A 17,634-nucleotide genomic window follows, 5' to 3' on the forward strand; every position below is an offset into this window, starting at 1 on the left:
GTTTTTTTATTAATATATTTAGTTTTGTACTGTACTTGTAGTGCTTTGGGTACAAGAAAAGTGCAATATAAATAAAATGTATTATTTTTATTATTATAAAGCGCCTGATGGAACCCTTTCTTCTCTTCATTAACTTTCTTTTGATTTTGGGGTTTTTGATTTTCAAAGCAATAAATCTAAACAAGTTGTGTTCCAAATTTGAGGTTGATATCTCAGTAAATGTGTGTTGTTCGGCTGCAGTTCCAAACGCTTCCACTAGAGGAAACTCTCCATTCATTTCCAATGCGGCATTTCTGACCGCGAGGAGCACAAGTGGGACTATTGTTCACAGCACCATTAAACCTGTTCAGATCATGCCCATGATTTATGTGTGTGTTCACACAGCAAGAGCCAAAACCTTTACCAAGTTTCGTACCATTCCGATGAAGTAAAAAATGATAAAACCAAACAAAATGTAACATTTCTCAGTCAAAAAAGAGCGAAGAGCACCAGAGGGATAAAGATATTTATAGAGTAAATGGAGAGTGTGTGTTTACAGAGCGATTAAACCCTCTCATCGAGTCTCTTCCCTTGGCGTCGGTTCTTGACACACTAATTATGGCTCTCTCAGATCGATTGGCTACGAGAACTGCTTCTGAACAATCCATATATCTCCTCGCAACATACAATTAAAAATTCACGCTCCACTGTTCATGCACATCAATACTGGGAGGATCACGAGGCCTGAAAGTTTGCAGTAAGCCGTGGTTCTGGAGTGGAACCGGGTCAGATGTAAGTTAATCCACTGACCTTGGCCTCTGGTAGCCCGGATACACACCCGGGGAACTGTGGCGCTCAGTGCGCTCATCTGGAGAATCTGTGTGACACGCCGACACAACACTAAAGATTTATTATATTTCTGTCACGAGCAAAACCAGTTTTATGTAGATTGTGATTGTTCCGTGTAACAGAACCACTGATCTTCATGACTGGATTGATCATTGCATTCAAAACTGTTTTCTTCTATGTCAATATATGACGCCGCAAGGTTGAAGTCCGTGTCATCCTTCAGAAATCATTCTAATATGCTGCTGGAATATTATCAGTTATCATTGTTTCTTAATTATTAATAATCTCCATTATTAATACATTTCAATAATCTCAAAACCTGTGATCGTACACAGACAGAAGAGTTTTACCGAAGGCTGTCGACTTTTCAAGTCATAATTTCGACTATTTGTCATAATTTCGACTTAGTATGTCATAATTTCGATTTTGTCATAATTGACTTTTTAAGTCATAATTTATACTTTTTTGTCAGAATTTTGATTTGGTATGTCATTTTGACGGTCACTAAATTTTTAAGTCGTAATTTCAACTGTCATAATTTAAAAAACATCAGAATTGACTTTAATTAATAATTTTGACCTTTTGTCATAATTTTTTATTGTTTTGTCATAATTGACTTTAGACTGTCATAATTTACTTTTTAAATCATAATTTAGACTTTGTCATAATTTTGACTCAGTATGTCATAATTTAGACTTTGTCATAATTTATAACTTTACTTTTTACTCTTACTTTTTGTCAAATTAGATTTAGTATGTCATCATTTCAACTGTCAAAATTGACTATAATTTCAACTTTGTCAATTTAGATTTTTTCATAATTTACTTTTTAAGTCATAATTTACTTTTTTGTCATAATTTACTTTTTTGTCATAATTTACTTTTTTTCGTCATAATTTACTTTTTAAGTCATTTAGACTTTTTGTCATAATTTTGACTTTCTCATAATTTACTTTTTAAGTCATAATTTCTTTCAAAAAAATTGTATTGATAAAATCGAAATTATGACAAAATCTAAATTATCTAATTATGACAAAAAGTAAAAAGTTAAAGAGTAAAAACTCTAACTTTGTCATAATTTAGATTTAGTATGTCATAATTTCAACTGTCATAATTGACTATAATTTCAACTTTGTCAATTTAGATTTTTCTTAATTTACTTTTTTTTTTCATAATTTACTTTTTTTTGTCATAATTTACTTTTTAAGTCAAAATTTTGTTCATCATCATCATCAAAAAACATTTACATTTTTTGTCATAATTGACTAAGTATGTAATTATTTCGATAATTTTGTCATCATTGACTTTTTAAGTTATAATTTAGACTTTTGATGATACTTTTGACACAGTGTATCATAACTATGATTGACATGATTAAAAGCACAGTGCAGCAACTGAACCGGCCGAAAGCGTGATGTACTGTTGGACCAGTGCATGTTCATGAGCGACACCAGGTCCACATTCAAACTGAATATGAGCTTCATGATCTGTGGGGGAAATATAGCCGAACTCAAAGACATACGCCTGCAGAGACTCATAATAAACACTTACATCTCATACATCTGTGAGTCTTCCCAGTGCAGCTTTAGGACACAATCATAATCATCATCATCATAAACAACAACATAAGCTGCGGATGCTGGAAGAAGCTCCATGTGAAGGTGTAGAGCTGATGTGTGTTTACATTACAGTTTTCATAAACAATAATAACCCTGGTGATGATAAAATGTGACATAAAAAGCGCCGCATTTGTGTTTTGTGATGCTGGATGGGAAAATGAGCTTGTTACTGGAAAAATCACAATACTATCAGATGACACACTTTAACTCCACTCAGATGTTTCAAAACTCTTTCAAATTGTCACAATATCCAACAGTTTCTGATAAGATCATAAAATCAATTCACAAACATTCACACGGAGGTGTTGATGTAAAGTCAATACAGACAGGAGAGGAAAAATAACTCAACTGCGTCTGATGGAGACGGAGACCCGTGATCATCTCAAACACACATCTCAAACACACATCTCAAACACACAACTCCTGATAATATTTCATATTTCAATCAAATAATCTCGTTGTGACAACATGCCCCGGTTATAAAGTAAACTGTGTTTTGTGTGCAGGAAGAGTGTAAATGTTCAGTATAGCCGAGACTTTAATGTTTGTGACTGAACAGAAACGTGCATAAATAAATAAATAATGTCTAGTTAGAATGCAAACTCCTCCGGGAACAGGCAGAGAGATTTTATGCAATGCGTTTCACCGACACAGATGTAAAATAGCTTTCTTTATTATTTTTTCATCATTAGTTGCAAGAATGACACAAAAAATGATGGTGAATCCAAAGAAATACAGTGAAAGGAAGCATTATTGGATGTAAGTGTGTAGAACGAGTGAAGTGATCATTACAGGACATCAGATCAGGGTCAAAGCCTCACGCTCTTTCGTTTCTCATCATCATCTCGTGATTTAACACACCGTGAACACACACTGCCAGAAGCGTGACATCATCTGCAGTTCAGGAGCGCTAACACACGGAGAGTTTACACACGGGACAGTTCTCTGGTCACACTCAAGCTCTCCAAAACATCCTCTCGCTGTTGGAAAACACCAGCTAACAGGGAACGCTCTTCCAGGGACTTCAGTATAACGCTCCTTCACAGTCATTGGTCATGAATAACGTCAGCACAAATATGTCATTCATGGAACGCTGTTCTGGAACATGTCAGTTGGTTTTTAAATGTTACAACTTAGTACTTTTTTAGAATGTTTGAATATTCAAATGTAACATTCCTATAATGTTCGCAAACATGTTTTATCTAATGTTCTCCAAGAAAAAAAAGTTACATTTAGAAAGTGGACGTTTTGAACGTTCTTCAGAAATAATGTTTTCTTAACGTCAGGAAAATCTTGTTAGAACATATTTTTGTCAGTTTAAATTAGTGCCGGAAACGAATAATCGCGATTAATCGCATCCAAAATAAAGGTTTGTGTTTACATAATATATGTGTGTGTAGGCTACTGTGTATAATTATTTTGTATATATAAATACACACACACACATATGCATATTTATTTAAGAAATATTTGCATGTATCTACTGTATTATAAATAATTTATATTATATATAAGTATTTTATAAATAAATTACATTTTTCTTAAATACAGGTGAAACTCGAAAAATTAGAATATCGTGCAAAAGTTCATTTATTTCAGTAATTCAAACTTAAAAGGTGAAACTAATATATTATATAGACTCATTACATGCAAAGTGAGATATTTCAAGCCTTTATTTGTTATAATTGTGATGATTATGGCTTACAGCTTATGAAAACCCCAAATTCAAAATTAGAATATTGTGAAAAGGTTTTTATATCTGCAAGCCATAATCATCACAATTAAATATGCGATTGATCGTTGCCCATAGCACAAGTTTAAATGTAATCCAACTTTACTTTATCAAATGTGTTTTATCAAGGCGTTCGAGCTGGGCGATATATTTATCCCAATATTTTTCAGACAATATTCAATATACAAAAGTGGTTAAAATCAACGCATTGTTTCTCACCAAACGAACACAAAGAACATTTTTCATTTATATGCACCAACAATAACAGCAATATTCACCAACATTTACTAAATCATTTTAATGCATGAAAAATGCGACACAATGACTGATTTGTGATTTTCAGACGAATTGATAAATCAGTTTATTGAAATGAACAGTTTGAAGTGAATCACACGCAAACACCAAATAAAAAAAGTGCTTTAAACTCATTTCAATATGCTTAATTTAATATCACCAGCAAAATCATCGCAAATAGTTTCCGAGTATTCGATAAACCGCCCAGCTCTAAAAAGAAATGTTGTGTCAAGGTTCCCTCGACGTTATGAACAAACTCCAGTAACATTAAAAGAACGTTCATTCAGAGTTATCCGAGCTGTCATAATGCTCTCAAAACATCTGCACAAAAACATTATTAATACATCGTTCATGGAGTTTTTTTTATGTATCATTTTATTTGGACGTTCGTCTAACGTTTTTAAATGTTACTAGTTGTTTTAGAACGTTCAGAGAACATTCAAAAGTAACGTTCTCACAATGTTTGCGAAATGGAATGTTCGCGTAAAGTTCGCACACTCTCAACCGGCGCAACGTCACATGTCTCCGAACAGAGTCACGCCCACTTTTAGAGGAAAATAAACTAGACTTCCCATAGACTTCAATACAAAATAGCGTCACAAAACAACGTCCGACTGTAAAAAAAAAAAAAAAAGGTCCGTACACGCTACACAGGCGAGAGGCGTGAATAAGTTAAGAAATCACTAATGTCAACTAATTATATGTTCATTCTCCCAGCGTCAAATTGGTGTAACAACCCCACCCAGTGGCCAGAGGAGTCTCACCCGGACATTTACTCGTAGTCGTACCTCAACGAGTCACCATGGTAAGCCATAAGCGATTTTACTTCGTTTTTGAAAGTAAACATCTTTAAATGCATATATTATGTCTTATAATACCCCACTGGGTGTTGTTATTACACCAATTTGACGCTGGGAGAATGAAGGGACATAATTGACCAAATTAAGTTTGTTGATATATCATTCACGCTCTATGGCAGGTAGGGTGGACATATAATTATTGACGTGTTTAATCTTAGTGATTTCTTAAGTTATTCCCGACTGTCGGCTGTGTACTTTTGTGACGCTATTTTGTATTGAAGTCTAGTTTATTTTCCTCTAAAAAGCGGGCGGTGACGAAATCGACAGTTGAGTTCCCGCATGTGCCGGTAGTTCGGATAACTAAGAAAAAACGCTTAGAACTTTCCGAATTCACGCGACGTCACTCGTACAAATTAGCCACCTTTCATTCACTCGTGCGAATTGGTCGCGAGACAGCGTTGAAATAACGTTAACTTAATGGGAATGCGAGCAAAACGTTCTCAGAACACATTCTTGTTAGCAGGAATTACACGCATGACATTGAAACAAGCTTTAGCCCTTATTTAATATCATTTGTATCGGTTTGTTTTATTGTAGAACATCATACAGAAACGAAGACTCAGTCAACACTGTTCCAGCGGTATATCTGTCCTCTAAAACACTCCATTCTGAAGTCCTGTAATGAGCGTCAGTCACTGTCCTGTGAATCTTCTACATCATGTGGTTTCCTACACCAGACCTATGGCCTATGGGACACTGCATATACCAGCACATATATGTGACGCGCTCCAGTTAAACCAGTGGATCATCTTCATTATTGACCGGCTCCTGCTATTCCACAAGCTCAAGGTTGTTTGGGGCTCCTGGAATGATATTGTACAAGTAGATTACGGTACAGGACTTATTAACCTCTTGTTGTTAATGCAACAGTGCTGGAGAATATCACATGCTTGCATTATGAACTGACACTGAGCTACGGATACATTTATCATACTATTATAGTATTATCGTGACATTATACACTACTCCTCAAATGTTTGGAATAATGAAGATTTTTTTTTTTTTTTTTTACTGATTCCAGTCTCTTCTGCTCACCAAAGCTGTGTTTATTTGATGAAAAATACAGTAAAAATAGTGAAATATTATTCCAGTGTAAATCAGCTGTTTTCTATGTGAATATAACAGTAAAGTGTAATTTATTCCTGTGATCAAAGCTGAATTTTCAGCATCATTACTCCAGTCTTCAGTGTCACATGATCCTTCAGAAATCACTCTAATATGAGGATCTGATGCGCACATTATCATTCAAAATTCAAAAAAATTTACAAACGGAAATTAATACTTTTATTCAGCAAGGACGCATTAAATTGATCAAAAGCGACAGTAATCTTTCTATTAATCAAAGAATCCTGACAAAAAAAATTAACAAACATATGAATATGCACTGTTTTCAACATTGATAATAATCATAAATGTTTCTTGAGCATTAAATCATCATATTAGAATGATTTCTGATTTCTTTAAAAATCTTAATTATTCCAAACTTAGTGTATATGTGCATTTTAACTTCACACTGGTTTTGCAGGGGGACGGTCACATATATGATTTTTCCGAACAGCATTTTTAATGTTGTAATAGATGTTGTGCTTCCTTTGACTCGTACATAAAACATCTCATATAAACAGAGCTTCTTTACATATACAAGTACAGTTTACCAAACCAGCAAAGTCGGCATTTTTCTGCCCACTTCGGATAATTTTCAGCAATGCAAGGGAGACGACGAGAAATAAAGACAGTCAAATTTGGAACATTTCAACGTAAATAAGAAGAAGAAACGAGACACAGCTTCTTGTCAAAACATTTTCATATCGTTTTTTTTTTTACAACACCCTTTTTAAAAAGCGGCCGGTCGAGCGCTCGGGTATAACGCCACTGTTTCACAGTCCGTGTGTAAAAGCTGAAACACATTCTGGATTGAGTAATAAAATATTATTATACTTATGAATATTTCATTTTTTCTCTCAGAATGCACATTGTTCGGTATATAAATGGCATGAGGAGGGCCTGTCCGTTCCAAGGCCCGTTTGCGTTTCGTTATGGATGCATGAGACATTCAGCGAACACCTGCGTCGTCCAGTCGGACTCGAGTATTAAATAGCCCATCAGATGTTGGAAACGTTGGCGTTTGGTGTCGATGGCCAGGCTAACGGATCGGTTTGTAACCTGAAGGCACTTCTTTTTTAATGGCAGATATTCTGTCACTCAACTGGTACTGGGAACGGCGACTAACCAGAGTTTCTCACCGCCACGGACGCCGTAATCGCGCGAAACGAAGCGGCGTCCATCTTGCGCTTGGGAAAGTGAGCACAGTGTTTGTGAAGTCAGGCTGCTACTGGAGTCGGGGTGTAAACGCTCTTTTATCTGCGTTTTAAAGCACCGAGCCGAACGAAACCAAAGAAGAGATGTGAGAAAAGGTTCTGTTGATTGTACTCCAAATCACCAAAAGGAAAGAAAAACATACCAAGATGAAAAACAGGAGAATCGTGAACGAAAGGGAAGTGTGTGTGAAACACTTCTTGATTCGTGAAACTGGTTCTGCTTCCCTTTCGGTTTCATTCACACACATCCAGATGGCGAAGTATAGTCGTTGTGCTTTTCAGATCCTCCAGGTCTTTCTGAACCTCAGCGGGAAATATGTATTTTTTGTTACCATATTGTCGGTGTCGGGCGAAACCTCGTATCTCCAAAACACCTACTTTTTAGGAAATGGAAAAATCACTGTAATATTTAAACTGGTTGTGGTTTTAGACACTTGACCATTAACATTTGACCAAAATCAAATTTTTGACCAGCGAATCTAGGACATATGTGTTTTATTCGTCATTATAAGTGTTACGAATTACATTTTATAAGTTTACTGTCTGTAGCTTTATGTGGGCGTTACGTTTTTTCTGTCATTTGGCCAAAATCTCATGTTATTAAAGATGAAGGGTATTTAAGTCAGGATTGACCGTGACTCGACGACAAACACACTCTTCTCCGCTCCTCAAACACATAAAATTTCAGCCTTTATATATATATATATATAGTGTTTCTTGAGTGAGGAAAACACTGTACTTATCAAAACAAACAGTCTTTATTCACCATCGCATTGCAGACAAGCAGAGACGCTCCACTTCATTCATGATAGAGGTGGGCGGAGTTATGAGGTTTGATTGACAGTTTGAGGAGCCAATGGAGTTACACGCTTCAGTCACAAGCTCTTTTTAATACTTTTTATTGGTTAAATATTTGCAAATCCCACAGTTGGCGACCGATAGTAGGCCTAATGATTTATAAAAAAAAAAAAAAATTACGAAATATGGAGATACAAGGTTTCCGCCCACTCGCGACAAAATATTTATCACTTTTCTGTTTAGGTTTGTGGTTGTTTCATGGTGTTATTCCCGGTGTTGTGGCTTCTCAGCAATCCGAAAGCATAAATCTTTGGTGATAAAATATTACGGGACGCATCTCGAGTCTCTTCTCATGTGGAGCGTCACCTCTGATGAAAGAATACGGTAAAAAACAGTGTGACGCTCAATGGCCATATACTGGAGACGGTGTGTGGAGCCGCTCCTCTGATAGCTGTGGGAAAACACACAGAGAAAGGTCAACATTAACCGGAGAACTATATCAAAACTCACTGACATGTCAAATCAGCCAGAGGTCCCGGCTAAACATGCAGATTTTGAACATGTTGTTTTTGACCACTGAAAATGGGTAAAATTCAACAAATTGAACACGGAGCCGCATTGAGATCTCCATATCTATGTGATTGAACCATATAGGGCCTTGAAAATGGAGATTACAAGAGAAAAGTTGGTTGAGAACTAGAATCTAAAATCATATTGAAATATCTTTAATTCTTCTTGAGTTACAGCCATGCAAACTTTTGGAAAAAACAATATTTATGGCACTGAAACGGGTATATTCTATGCAATTGTGTTAGAAAGAAACAAGATGCATTTCTAGTTTCAACATTATTTGTTCTTCAGTTATTCCTCTTTAAAAGAAAAAAGGATCAGCTGTTTGCAGTCACCCACATGTGGTTTTGGCCACTGAAAATGGGTAAAATTCAACAATTTACTCATGGAGTCAGATTTAGACCCTCATATCTCTGGGATTGAATCATATAGGGCCTTAAAAATGGAGATGGCAAGAGAAAAGTTTGTTGAAAAACAGAATCTAAAAGGATATTAAGATATCTTTAATACTTCTTGAGTTATAGCCATGCAAACTTTGGGAAAAGAACATGTTTGGCTCTCAGGTACATAGAAGGAGGAGAACGAGATGCATATAAACATTATTTGTTCTTCAGTTATTCCTCTTTAAAAGAAAAAAGGATCAGCTGTTTGCAGTCACCCACATGTGGGTTTGGCCACTGAAAATGGGTAAAATTCAACAATTTACTCATGGAGTCAGATTTAGACCCTCATATCTCTGGGATTGAATCATATAGGGCCTTAAAAATGGAGATGGCAAGAGAAAAGTTTGTTGAAAAACAGAATCTAAAAGGATATTAAGATATCTTTAATACTTCTTGAGTTATAGCCATGCAAACTTTGGGAAAAGAACATGTTTGGCTCTCAGGTACATAGAAGGAGGAGAACGAGATGCATATAAACATTATTTGTTCTTCAGTTATTCCTCTTTAAAAGAAAAAAGGATCAGCTGTTTGCAGTCACCCATATTTGGTTTTTGGCCACTGAAAATGGGTAAAATTCAACAATTTGCTCATGGAGTCAGATTGAGATCCTCATATCTCTGGGATTGAATCATATAGGGCCTTAAAAATAGCGATGCCAAGAGAACAGTTTGTTGAGAACCAGAATCTAAAAGGATATTAAGATATCTTTAATTCTTCTTGAGTTACAGGCGTGCAAACTTTGGAAAACGAATATATTTGTCACCTTAGACAGGAACGTTCTAGAGCCGGGCTATTCAATTGGCGGCCCGTGGGCCACATGCGGCCCGCCAATCATCTCCATCCGGCCCCCAACCGCCCTCCTCCTCTTATCCTGGTGGTGCGGTTAAATTTGTTTAGATATGCGCGTGGCCGCAGTGGCGCCTGCAGCTGTACGGATATACGTATTCTGCGTACCATGAGCGCTCAGACTGAACTGAGAAACGTTTCTCAAGTTTACTTTGAACTTCGCAGCATAGTGTATAACGGAACGCAAGCTTACAGGAGTTGCGTTTACTCCCGGTCCCGGACACTATTATTTAACAGCGTTGATACATCTAGTGAGAAGCGGTTCAATTCAACACACCTGTCTGTTACAAGCCACAAATCACTCAATGATTTAACAGTTTTAAATCGGATGAAACAGCCTCAACATTCCAACGCGACTGATGAGGTAAACAGCAGAAACATTGTGCCATGAATGAATTAGAAGACTTTAAATCCCTTAATCACCAGCCTTACAAACATTTACCATGAATGTACTGTAGTAATTTACCATAGTTTGGGCAGAAATTTGGAATATTTAATACTTAGTTATAGTAAATAGAGTTGGGTATCGAGAACCGGTTCCATTTTAGAACCGGTAACAAATTTCCCAAAACCGGGGATTCGATAAGAAGCACGCATTACGATTCCTCTTATCGATTCCTGACTTTGGGACAGTTGCAAATTCGTTATTTCAAATGTAGGCGCGTGGCAAGCACGTTCATAATAGAAGCGACGAGCATGCGGTGCGTGGCGCTCGTTTTTGCAGGCGCGCAGGTCATGTGACAAAAAACAACGACCTTTCTGTAACATCGAAAGCTCGGCCAAACAGCTGATCATAGCTGAACAGGGCATGTTTTTATTTCTCATCTCCATAAATATATCTAGTAGCCTAGTAAAGCTAATGCGAGGGCTATAAATCAATTAATCCTTTGCTGATACGTCCTCGTCTGCATCATGGAGAGCGCAGTTCATGGTTGCATAGCAACGACAGACGCCACGGGAGCGCAAGCGCTTGTGGAAAGGAGGAGAAAGCGGCGCGGCCCCGCTTCTCCATGCATTTTTAGACGCGATATGTGAACGGTCCCTAATTCAGGAATCTATGTGGCTTAAAATCGTTTTTGTTTTGTTTAAAATGGAGATCACGATTACATACATCAGACAACTACATATGTATAGTCTAATAGTCTTTCTTTTTAAAAACTCGTTTGAATCATTAATTCAAACACTATTACTCCAGTAAAACAAGTATTTATGAATTAATTAATGTAATCAACACCTTTATATGAAGAGACTCCTTTCACTTTAGCCATTTTATTGGATATTGCTTAAAATTGGCAAGAATAAAAGGTAGAAATATTTATTCTTCAAGTATTTGCCCTTTTTTCTCTCTCCAAAAAATATTGGAATCGGAAACGAATCGATAAGAACCGGATTCGATAAGCAGAATCGGAATTGCTAAAAATGAAACGATACCCAACCCTAATAGTAAATTATATTGCATTAGATTTATTAGGTGGGTAGAGGAATTTATAATTCGTTGTGTGTATAGTTTTTACCTGTGTGTAGGCATTTCTCTATAGTGGTAGTGAGTAAATGAGTAGCCATGCATGGTTTTACCTGTGGTTACCAAGTCTCAGTGTCAGAATTTTTAATTTAAGCCTATAAGAATTATGAATAAAATATTTCTTACCAATAGCTATGAGCATGTATAATTTATATATTTGTACACAACTGTAAATAAGTTATTTATTATGGTCTTATAAATGTGCATACTGTTGGGTACCACATTTCCAAGTAAATACAATACTTTTTTGGTTTAATTTAGCTTATTTATTAATACGGTTATGTTTCAATAAGTAATAAATAATGTTTCAATAAATCAGCTAAACCCACCGGCCCTCCTCAACTTTTCGATTCAATAATCCGGCACTCGAATGAAGCTAATTGAATAGCCCTGTTCTAGAGGGAAACAAGATATATTTCTAGTTTGGACATTATTTGTTCTTTAGACTTTCCTCTTTAAAAGACAAAAAGTAGCAGTGGTCGGAAAGTGACCCACGTTTGGTTTTTGTCCACTGAAAATGTGAACAATTTACTCATGGAGCCGCTTTAAGATCTCCAGATCTCTGGGATTGAACCATATAAGGCCTATATAAGTCAAGTCAAGTCAAGTCATCTTCATTTATATAGCGCTTTTAACAGCTTTACAGAGATAAACATACAATTTACGGTAACAGAGATTGTTTTGGCTTTATAGCGATTTTGAATAATGTTATTTCCGGCTAAAGTTGGTTTTGATTGATTCACTTCCAGCAAAATGATCATTTGTTATTACATTAGGGGCCACTAAGACGACGGCGTTCTCTCTAAACAGACTTTAAACGCGAACCTGTGACCTGATGGCGTTCACATGCGCATTAAAAATTGATTCTATAGTTATATTCGTTTGAATATGTGTGCGCAGGTTTGTAATTTCCCTACAAACCATGCCTAAACAAACTACTTGTCTTGCCTATAAATTTGATACAGAATTTTATTTTATCACTTCGGGGTACGGGTTATCTGTAGAGTGGGAAGCATATAAGAGTTTGTTAAAAAACAAAATATGAAAGAATAGAAAATCTTAATGCTTCTTGATTTACAGGCATGCAAACTTGGGGCATAAAACACAAGAAGTGCTTTTCCCCATTCCCTGAACTGTCACCGTTAGCATATAATGAGCATAAAATCAACAGATTTGACTAAAAGTAATAAAATAATGATGCTGCCATCTTTCAAAAGTCATTTTTAAGTCACCCCATGAATTCACTTCAAATTGTCTTTTTGACCCCCTCGACAAAATATCGAATTACTCAATAAATATGCATCCATCACTTTTAATATTTTGGCTTTCATCTCTATTTATGTTTGTCTTTCTTCAGAAAAAATATCAACAAAATCAAAAATGTGAGCCGGGGAAGTTTCCGAAAATGTGTTTGATTTGACATGTGACCCTATAGTGTGAACGGGCATTATTGTGTTGATGACAGGGCCTTTAACGTGTTTACACACCGGCATTAACGTGTGTTTTGTAATATCTTGAGCACATTAAGAGTCAGGTGTAACTGCACTAAACACACATGCTGATCGCTGCCCACTGAGCAACGTGCCGTCGGAGTGACGTCTTTTCTACGTAATGTTTGGACGTCCAGTTTCGGGCCACTGAAGGGGTTGTTTTGTAACGTCTTTTTCCGACGTCTACCGCACCTCTAATGTTGCCGTCCGTGAGCCTCCGTGTAAGGGCTATTTATAGTCCAGATGTGGTCGTTTGTGGACGTCTTTTCAACATCAAATTTAGACTAATTTTAGACGTTGTTTTTCTCGTACACACCGGGATGAATATCACCGCGCGTTATTCGTCAGCGTTTTTCAACGCGTTTTTTGTGTTCACACTCAAGCGATTTTGGCTGACGATGAGCCGAGTGAACATGCAAATTCATTCCCTGACATTAGATGGCGCCCATTTGCTCTGCAATACCACTCCAGAACAGTTCTCTTTTATTAAGGTTTGTGTAGTCGCTGTGGCGTTTGTCATATAGTTCTTTATGTCCCGACAGCAACGAGACCAAGGGGGTAATCCATCGACCGGAAGTTGAAGCCGGCCGGGTGCCGCCATGTTGTAGCAGAACTTCACTTGCGTTAGCATTTCCATTGACTCCCATTCATTTTGGCGTCACTTTGACAGCGAATAACTTTACATCTGAGGCGTTTAAAGACTCCATTTGTACATTATTTATTTCTAAAGAAACAAGACAATGTATAAAGGGCTCCATTACCTTCTATGTTACACTATGGCCCCGTAGAAACAGATTTAGTAAAAATAGGCTAACGATTGCGTCATAACCACTCGACTCTCTGTCGCGCTGTACAGAAATTACCGTACAGACAGGAGGAGAAGCTCGCAGGCAATCGGGGGGACGTCCCGTCAAGGGAGAAGCCCATAGATAATGAGTCCATAAAAGCAACGGAATACTTACTCCTGCTCACTCACGCCAAAGGACTCTTTGCTCAAGTTCCCCGTCTCTGCAAGATTAACGTTGGCAGTTTTCACGCACAGCTACTAGAAGATTAACGTCTGTCAGACAGGTTGCTCACGTCATCAAGCTCAGTTTGAGTCGGTCTGAGTCTGCGCGTCAGGAACGGAAGTTCTCAAAAATCGCTAAAAGTGGGCTTCAACTGTCTCAACTGAGTTCCAATGAGATCGCTCTGTCCATTTCTTTTACTGTCTATGAACGAGACCAGCGGCTCTACATTCATCTGGCCTCGCATCTTCCTCGTCTTATTTCTCCTCGGCAGTGTAGACGCTACTTGGCGTATATCTTCTTCGCCGTTACGTGTGTGTGCTCAGCAAGACCGTTTTGTGTTTGAGCGCCCCCAAGTTGTGTTTTACTGTAACTTCAGGAGCTCCAGACACGTGAGCAAAAGCGGCAATCTCATTGGTCGGATAGTTTTTGACGTTTTTACGCGTGGCGTTTTCCGCGTCGGTGTGCACACTCACATTGGCGCCCTTTGTTTAGTCTCGAGGCGTTAAACGTCGGCGAATATCGCGCGCGAAATTCGTCCCGGTGTGAACAGGCCTTTACACCTGTGTGTGCGTCTCCAGGTATCAGCTGCTGCCGAGACAATCATGGGAGTTTTGGGAAAATTATCTTAAATAATTATAAATAATCTGTATTCATATGTATTAATCATGTTGATGACAACAATGTTGAGATTTGTAAATAAAAAAATATTACATATTAATCATGTACATTTCCTGCACTTGTTATAGACGTCCAAATGAGGCCCAAAAAAAATGACCCAGTTCAAAGGTCAAATGTTGAACGTCAAGATGACGTGTTAGATGGACAGATCAGTACAGCACACAGAACATGTCGGATGCTGGAAAATAACAATGTGTTTTCTGTTCACCAAATGCTTTTTAATATTCGCTATTACTTCAATGCAAGTGAACAAGCGCCGTTATTTGTTGCGTAGTGACGTGTGTGTGTGTGTGTGTGTGTTCAAGTAAGCCAGAAATGCGCCGATTCTGCGATACACTGTGTTTAATATATCATGAGGATCACGAGTTGCGTATTTGCGCTGAATCTGCACAGATTTGTCTTGCACGAACTTCCCCAGCAAAGTGAGTAAACACAGAAACGCCAGATCGGCTCGTGATTCGACAGCGTTTCCCGCCAAAGCTCATTTGTACGCGCATCTGGCGGGTCGAGGGTGTTAATCTCAATCCCTGAATGTTGCGCTCCTGTTTGTCATTGTGCTGAAACTTCACGCCAGTAAATCATCAGGAATATCGCTGACTTGTGCGTCTCAAGCGCCTCTTTACGCTCGGCCTAACGCCTGTTAGGTGTCCGTGGATTTGCCTGTATTTGGTGTTGGAAATGGAAATGTCTTTAGACATGGAAAACAGATTTTACAATCGATTCTTATGTCTCAGAAATCGAACAGGATTTTTTCACAGAAGTGACAGCCCTAGTCCAAATAGTGGAGCTAGTTTGGACGTCGAACAGATGTCCAGAATTGGTCATGGACCGACGGACCCATCTAACGGACCGGGTCTATCCGGCGTCCAATGGGTGAAAACACTGAGTTGAGGAATCATTCACAACTGAGTTAAGAGCATTAAATCCGCCTCATGTTTTTCATACTTACGGCTGGTCATAAATGTCTAAACTGTGTTTCTGTGATTCACAAGCGCCATATTTCCACGAAGCTTGTATTTACGACGCAAACACACACACACACCTCATGGAGATATCGATACGAAACGTCTCTGACTGTCACGTAGCTTTTGATAATAATGGAAAACCTGTTATATTCCAGCCTAATAATAATGATGAACACATAACTTCACTCGATGATTACAGCTCCAGAATGAAGGCTTTCCATTTGTTCACATATTTTCCACAGAAGCGAAGCCGCGTCTCTCAGCATCAACCCCAGCCCATTACCTGCACTCATTCCTGTTTCTCTCGCTGTGTTCTGGTGGAATTACTGAGCTCTCTTGGACAACACTGCACATGTTATTATGGCCTGGTTACCATAGAGATGCATGATAAATACATACGATTGGACGGAGGGTCAGGACACTCCCCCTCCTCCAGCGTGACATCATCAATGGCAATATCCCCCTCGATCCCGGGGCCGCGAATGCCCTCGAATATCACCTGTGTGATGGAAGCAGACACACACACACACACACACACACACACACACACACACACACACTTGCATCACGAGCCTCGACAACATCTCTTCATGATGTGCTGTTAACATATTTACACAAATCCATAATGCATTCTATCTACAGGTGAAACTTGAAAAATATCTCGAATATCGTGCTGAAACTAATATATTATATAGACTCATTACATGCAAAGTGAGATATTTCAAGCCTTTATTTGTTATAATTGTGATGATTATGGCTTATAGCTTATGAAAATGTTAAAAAATTCTGAGATTTTGAATTTGGGGTTTTCATATCTGTAATCCATAATCATCACAATTATAACAAATAAAGGCTTGAAATATCTCACTTTGCATGTAATGGGTCTATATAATATATTAGTTTCAGCTTTTAAGTTGAATTACTGAAATAAATGATAATCTAATTTTTCGAGTTTCACCTGTATACAGTCAAACCATAATTATTCAGACACCAGATATAATTTTTAAATTTTTTTACTAGTGTGTGCAGGACACTATAGTTTATGTAAGTGAGGAGAGCAAAATAAAGTAAACTGTGACATATTACACCCAAATATTCCTCATACAGTGACTAATATGGGAGCAAATATTACTCCTCCACTTTGAGCTGATCATGTTTTGCTGAAGTGTGTTTTCTGTAATTGCTAATGCTCTTTTACACACACACTGAACAACATGAAGCATTGCTTGGTCACTGGTTGAGCTAAACTGGTATTATCTAATTGTGTAGTTAAATTTAACAGCTGACAGATATTCAACATAATTCATGTGTGAGAGTCTAACAGAAGGACGGACAAAACCAGTCAAATATCCACTGAGTTCTGCTCATATTTTATCACCACTATATAAACTGTGATAATGTGAAATGTTGAAGGTGTGTGAGTAGATGCTAGCTGTATTCCCCGCACCTGGAAGGATGAAACCGGATGGATAGTGATTTTGGCGTGTCTCCATCGGTCCCCTTGGTTCCCGCTGAGGGACCACACCGGCCCCGCGTCTGAAGTCGACTGACCTTTCTGCTTCACGAACGCGTTCAGAGAGCCTGCGGGAAAACACAATCAATTCATTTAGCAACGCAGCTCCTCCGACAGAGCAGCTCAAGGCTGAAACGCTGCTGGAGAAT

General features: G+C 37.9%; 1 protein-coding gene across 1 annotated transcript in view; it reads right to left on the reverse strand.

The window, feature by feature from the left end:
* Nucleotides 1–776: 776 nt before the first annotated feature.
* Nucleotides 777–17,634, reverse strand: part of LOC130082309 (MAM domain-containing glycosylphosphatidylinositol anchor protein 2-like) — a 137,184-nt gene continuing 120,326 nt past the window's right edge. The window contains exons 13-17 of the mRNA XM_056247163.1: nt 17,420–17,553; nt 16,372–16,471; nt 8,815–8,899; nt 2,248–2,351; nt 777–856 (exon numbers count right to left, since the gene is read on the reverse strand). Of these exons, the coding sequence (XP_056103138.1) occupies nt 777–856; nt 2,248–2,351; nt 8,815–8,899; nt 16,372–16,471; nt 17,420–17,553 (503 nt within the window). The remainder of the gene's footprint in view (nt 857–2,247; nt 2,352–8,814; nt 8,900–16,371; nt 16,472–17,419; nt 17,554–17,634) is intronic.

Source organism: Rhinichthys klamathensis, unplaced genomic scaffold (assembly GCF_029890125.1).
Source record: "Rhinichthys klamathensis goyatoka isolate OS25496 unplaced genomic scaffold, OSU_Roscu_1.1 h1tg000043l_1, whole genome shotgun sequence".
Taxonomy (NCBI): domain Eukaryota; kingdom Metazoa; phylum Chordata; class Actinopteri; order Cypriniformes; family Leuciscidae; genus Rhinichthys; species Rhinichthys klamathensis.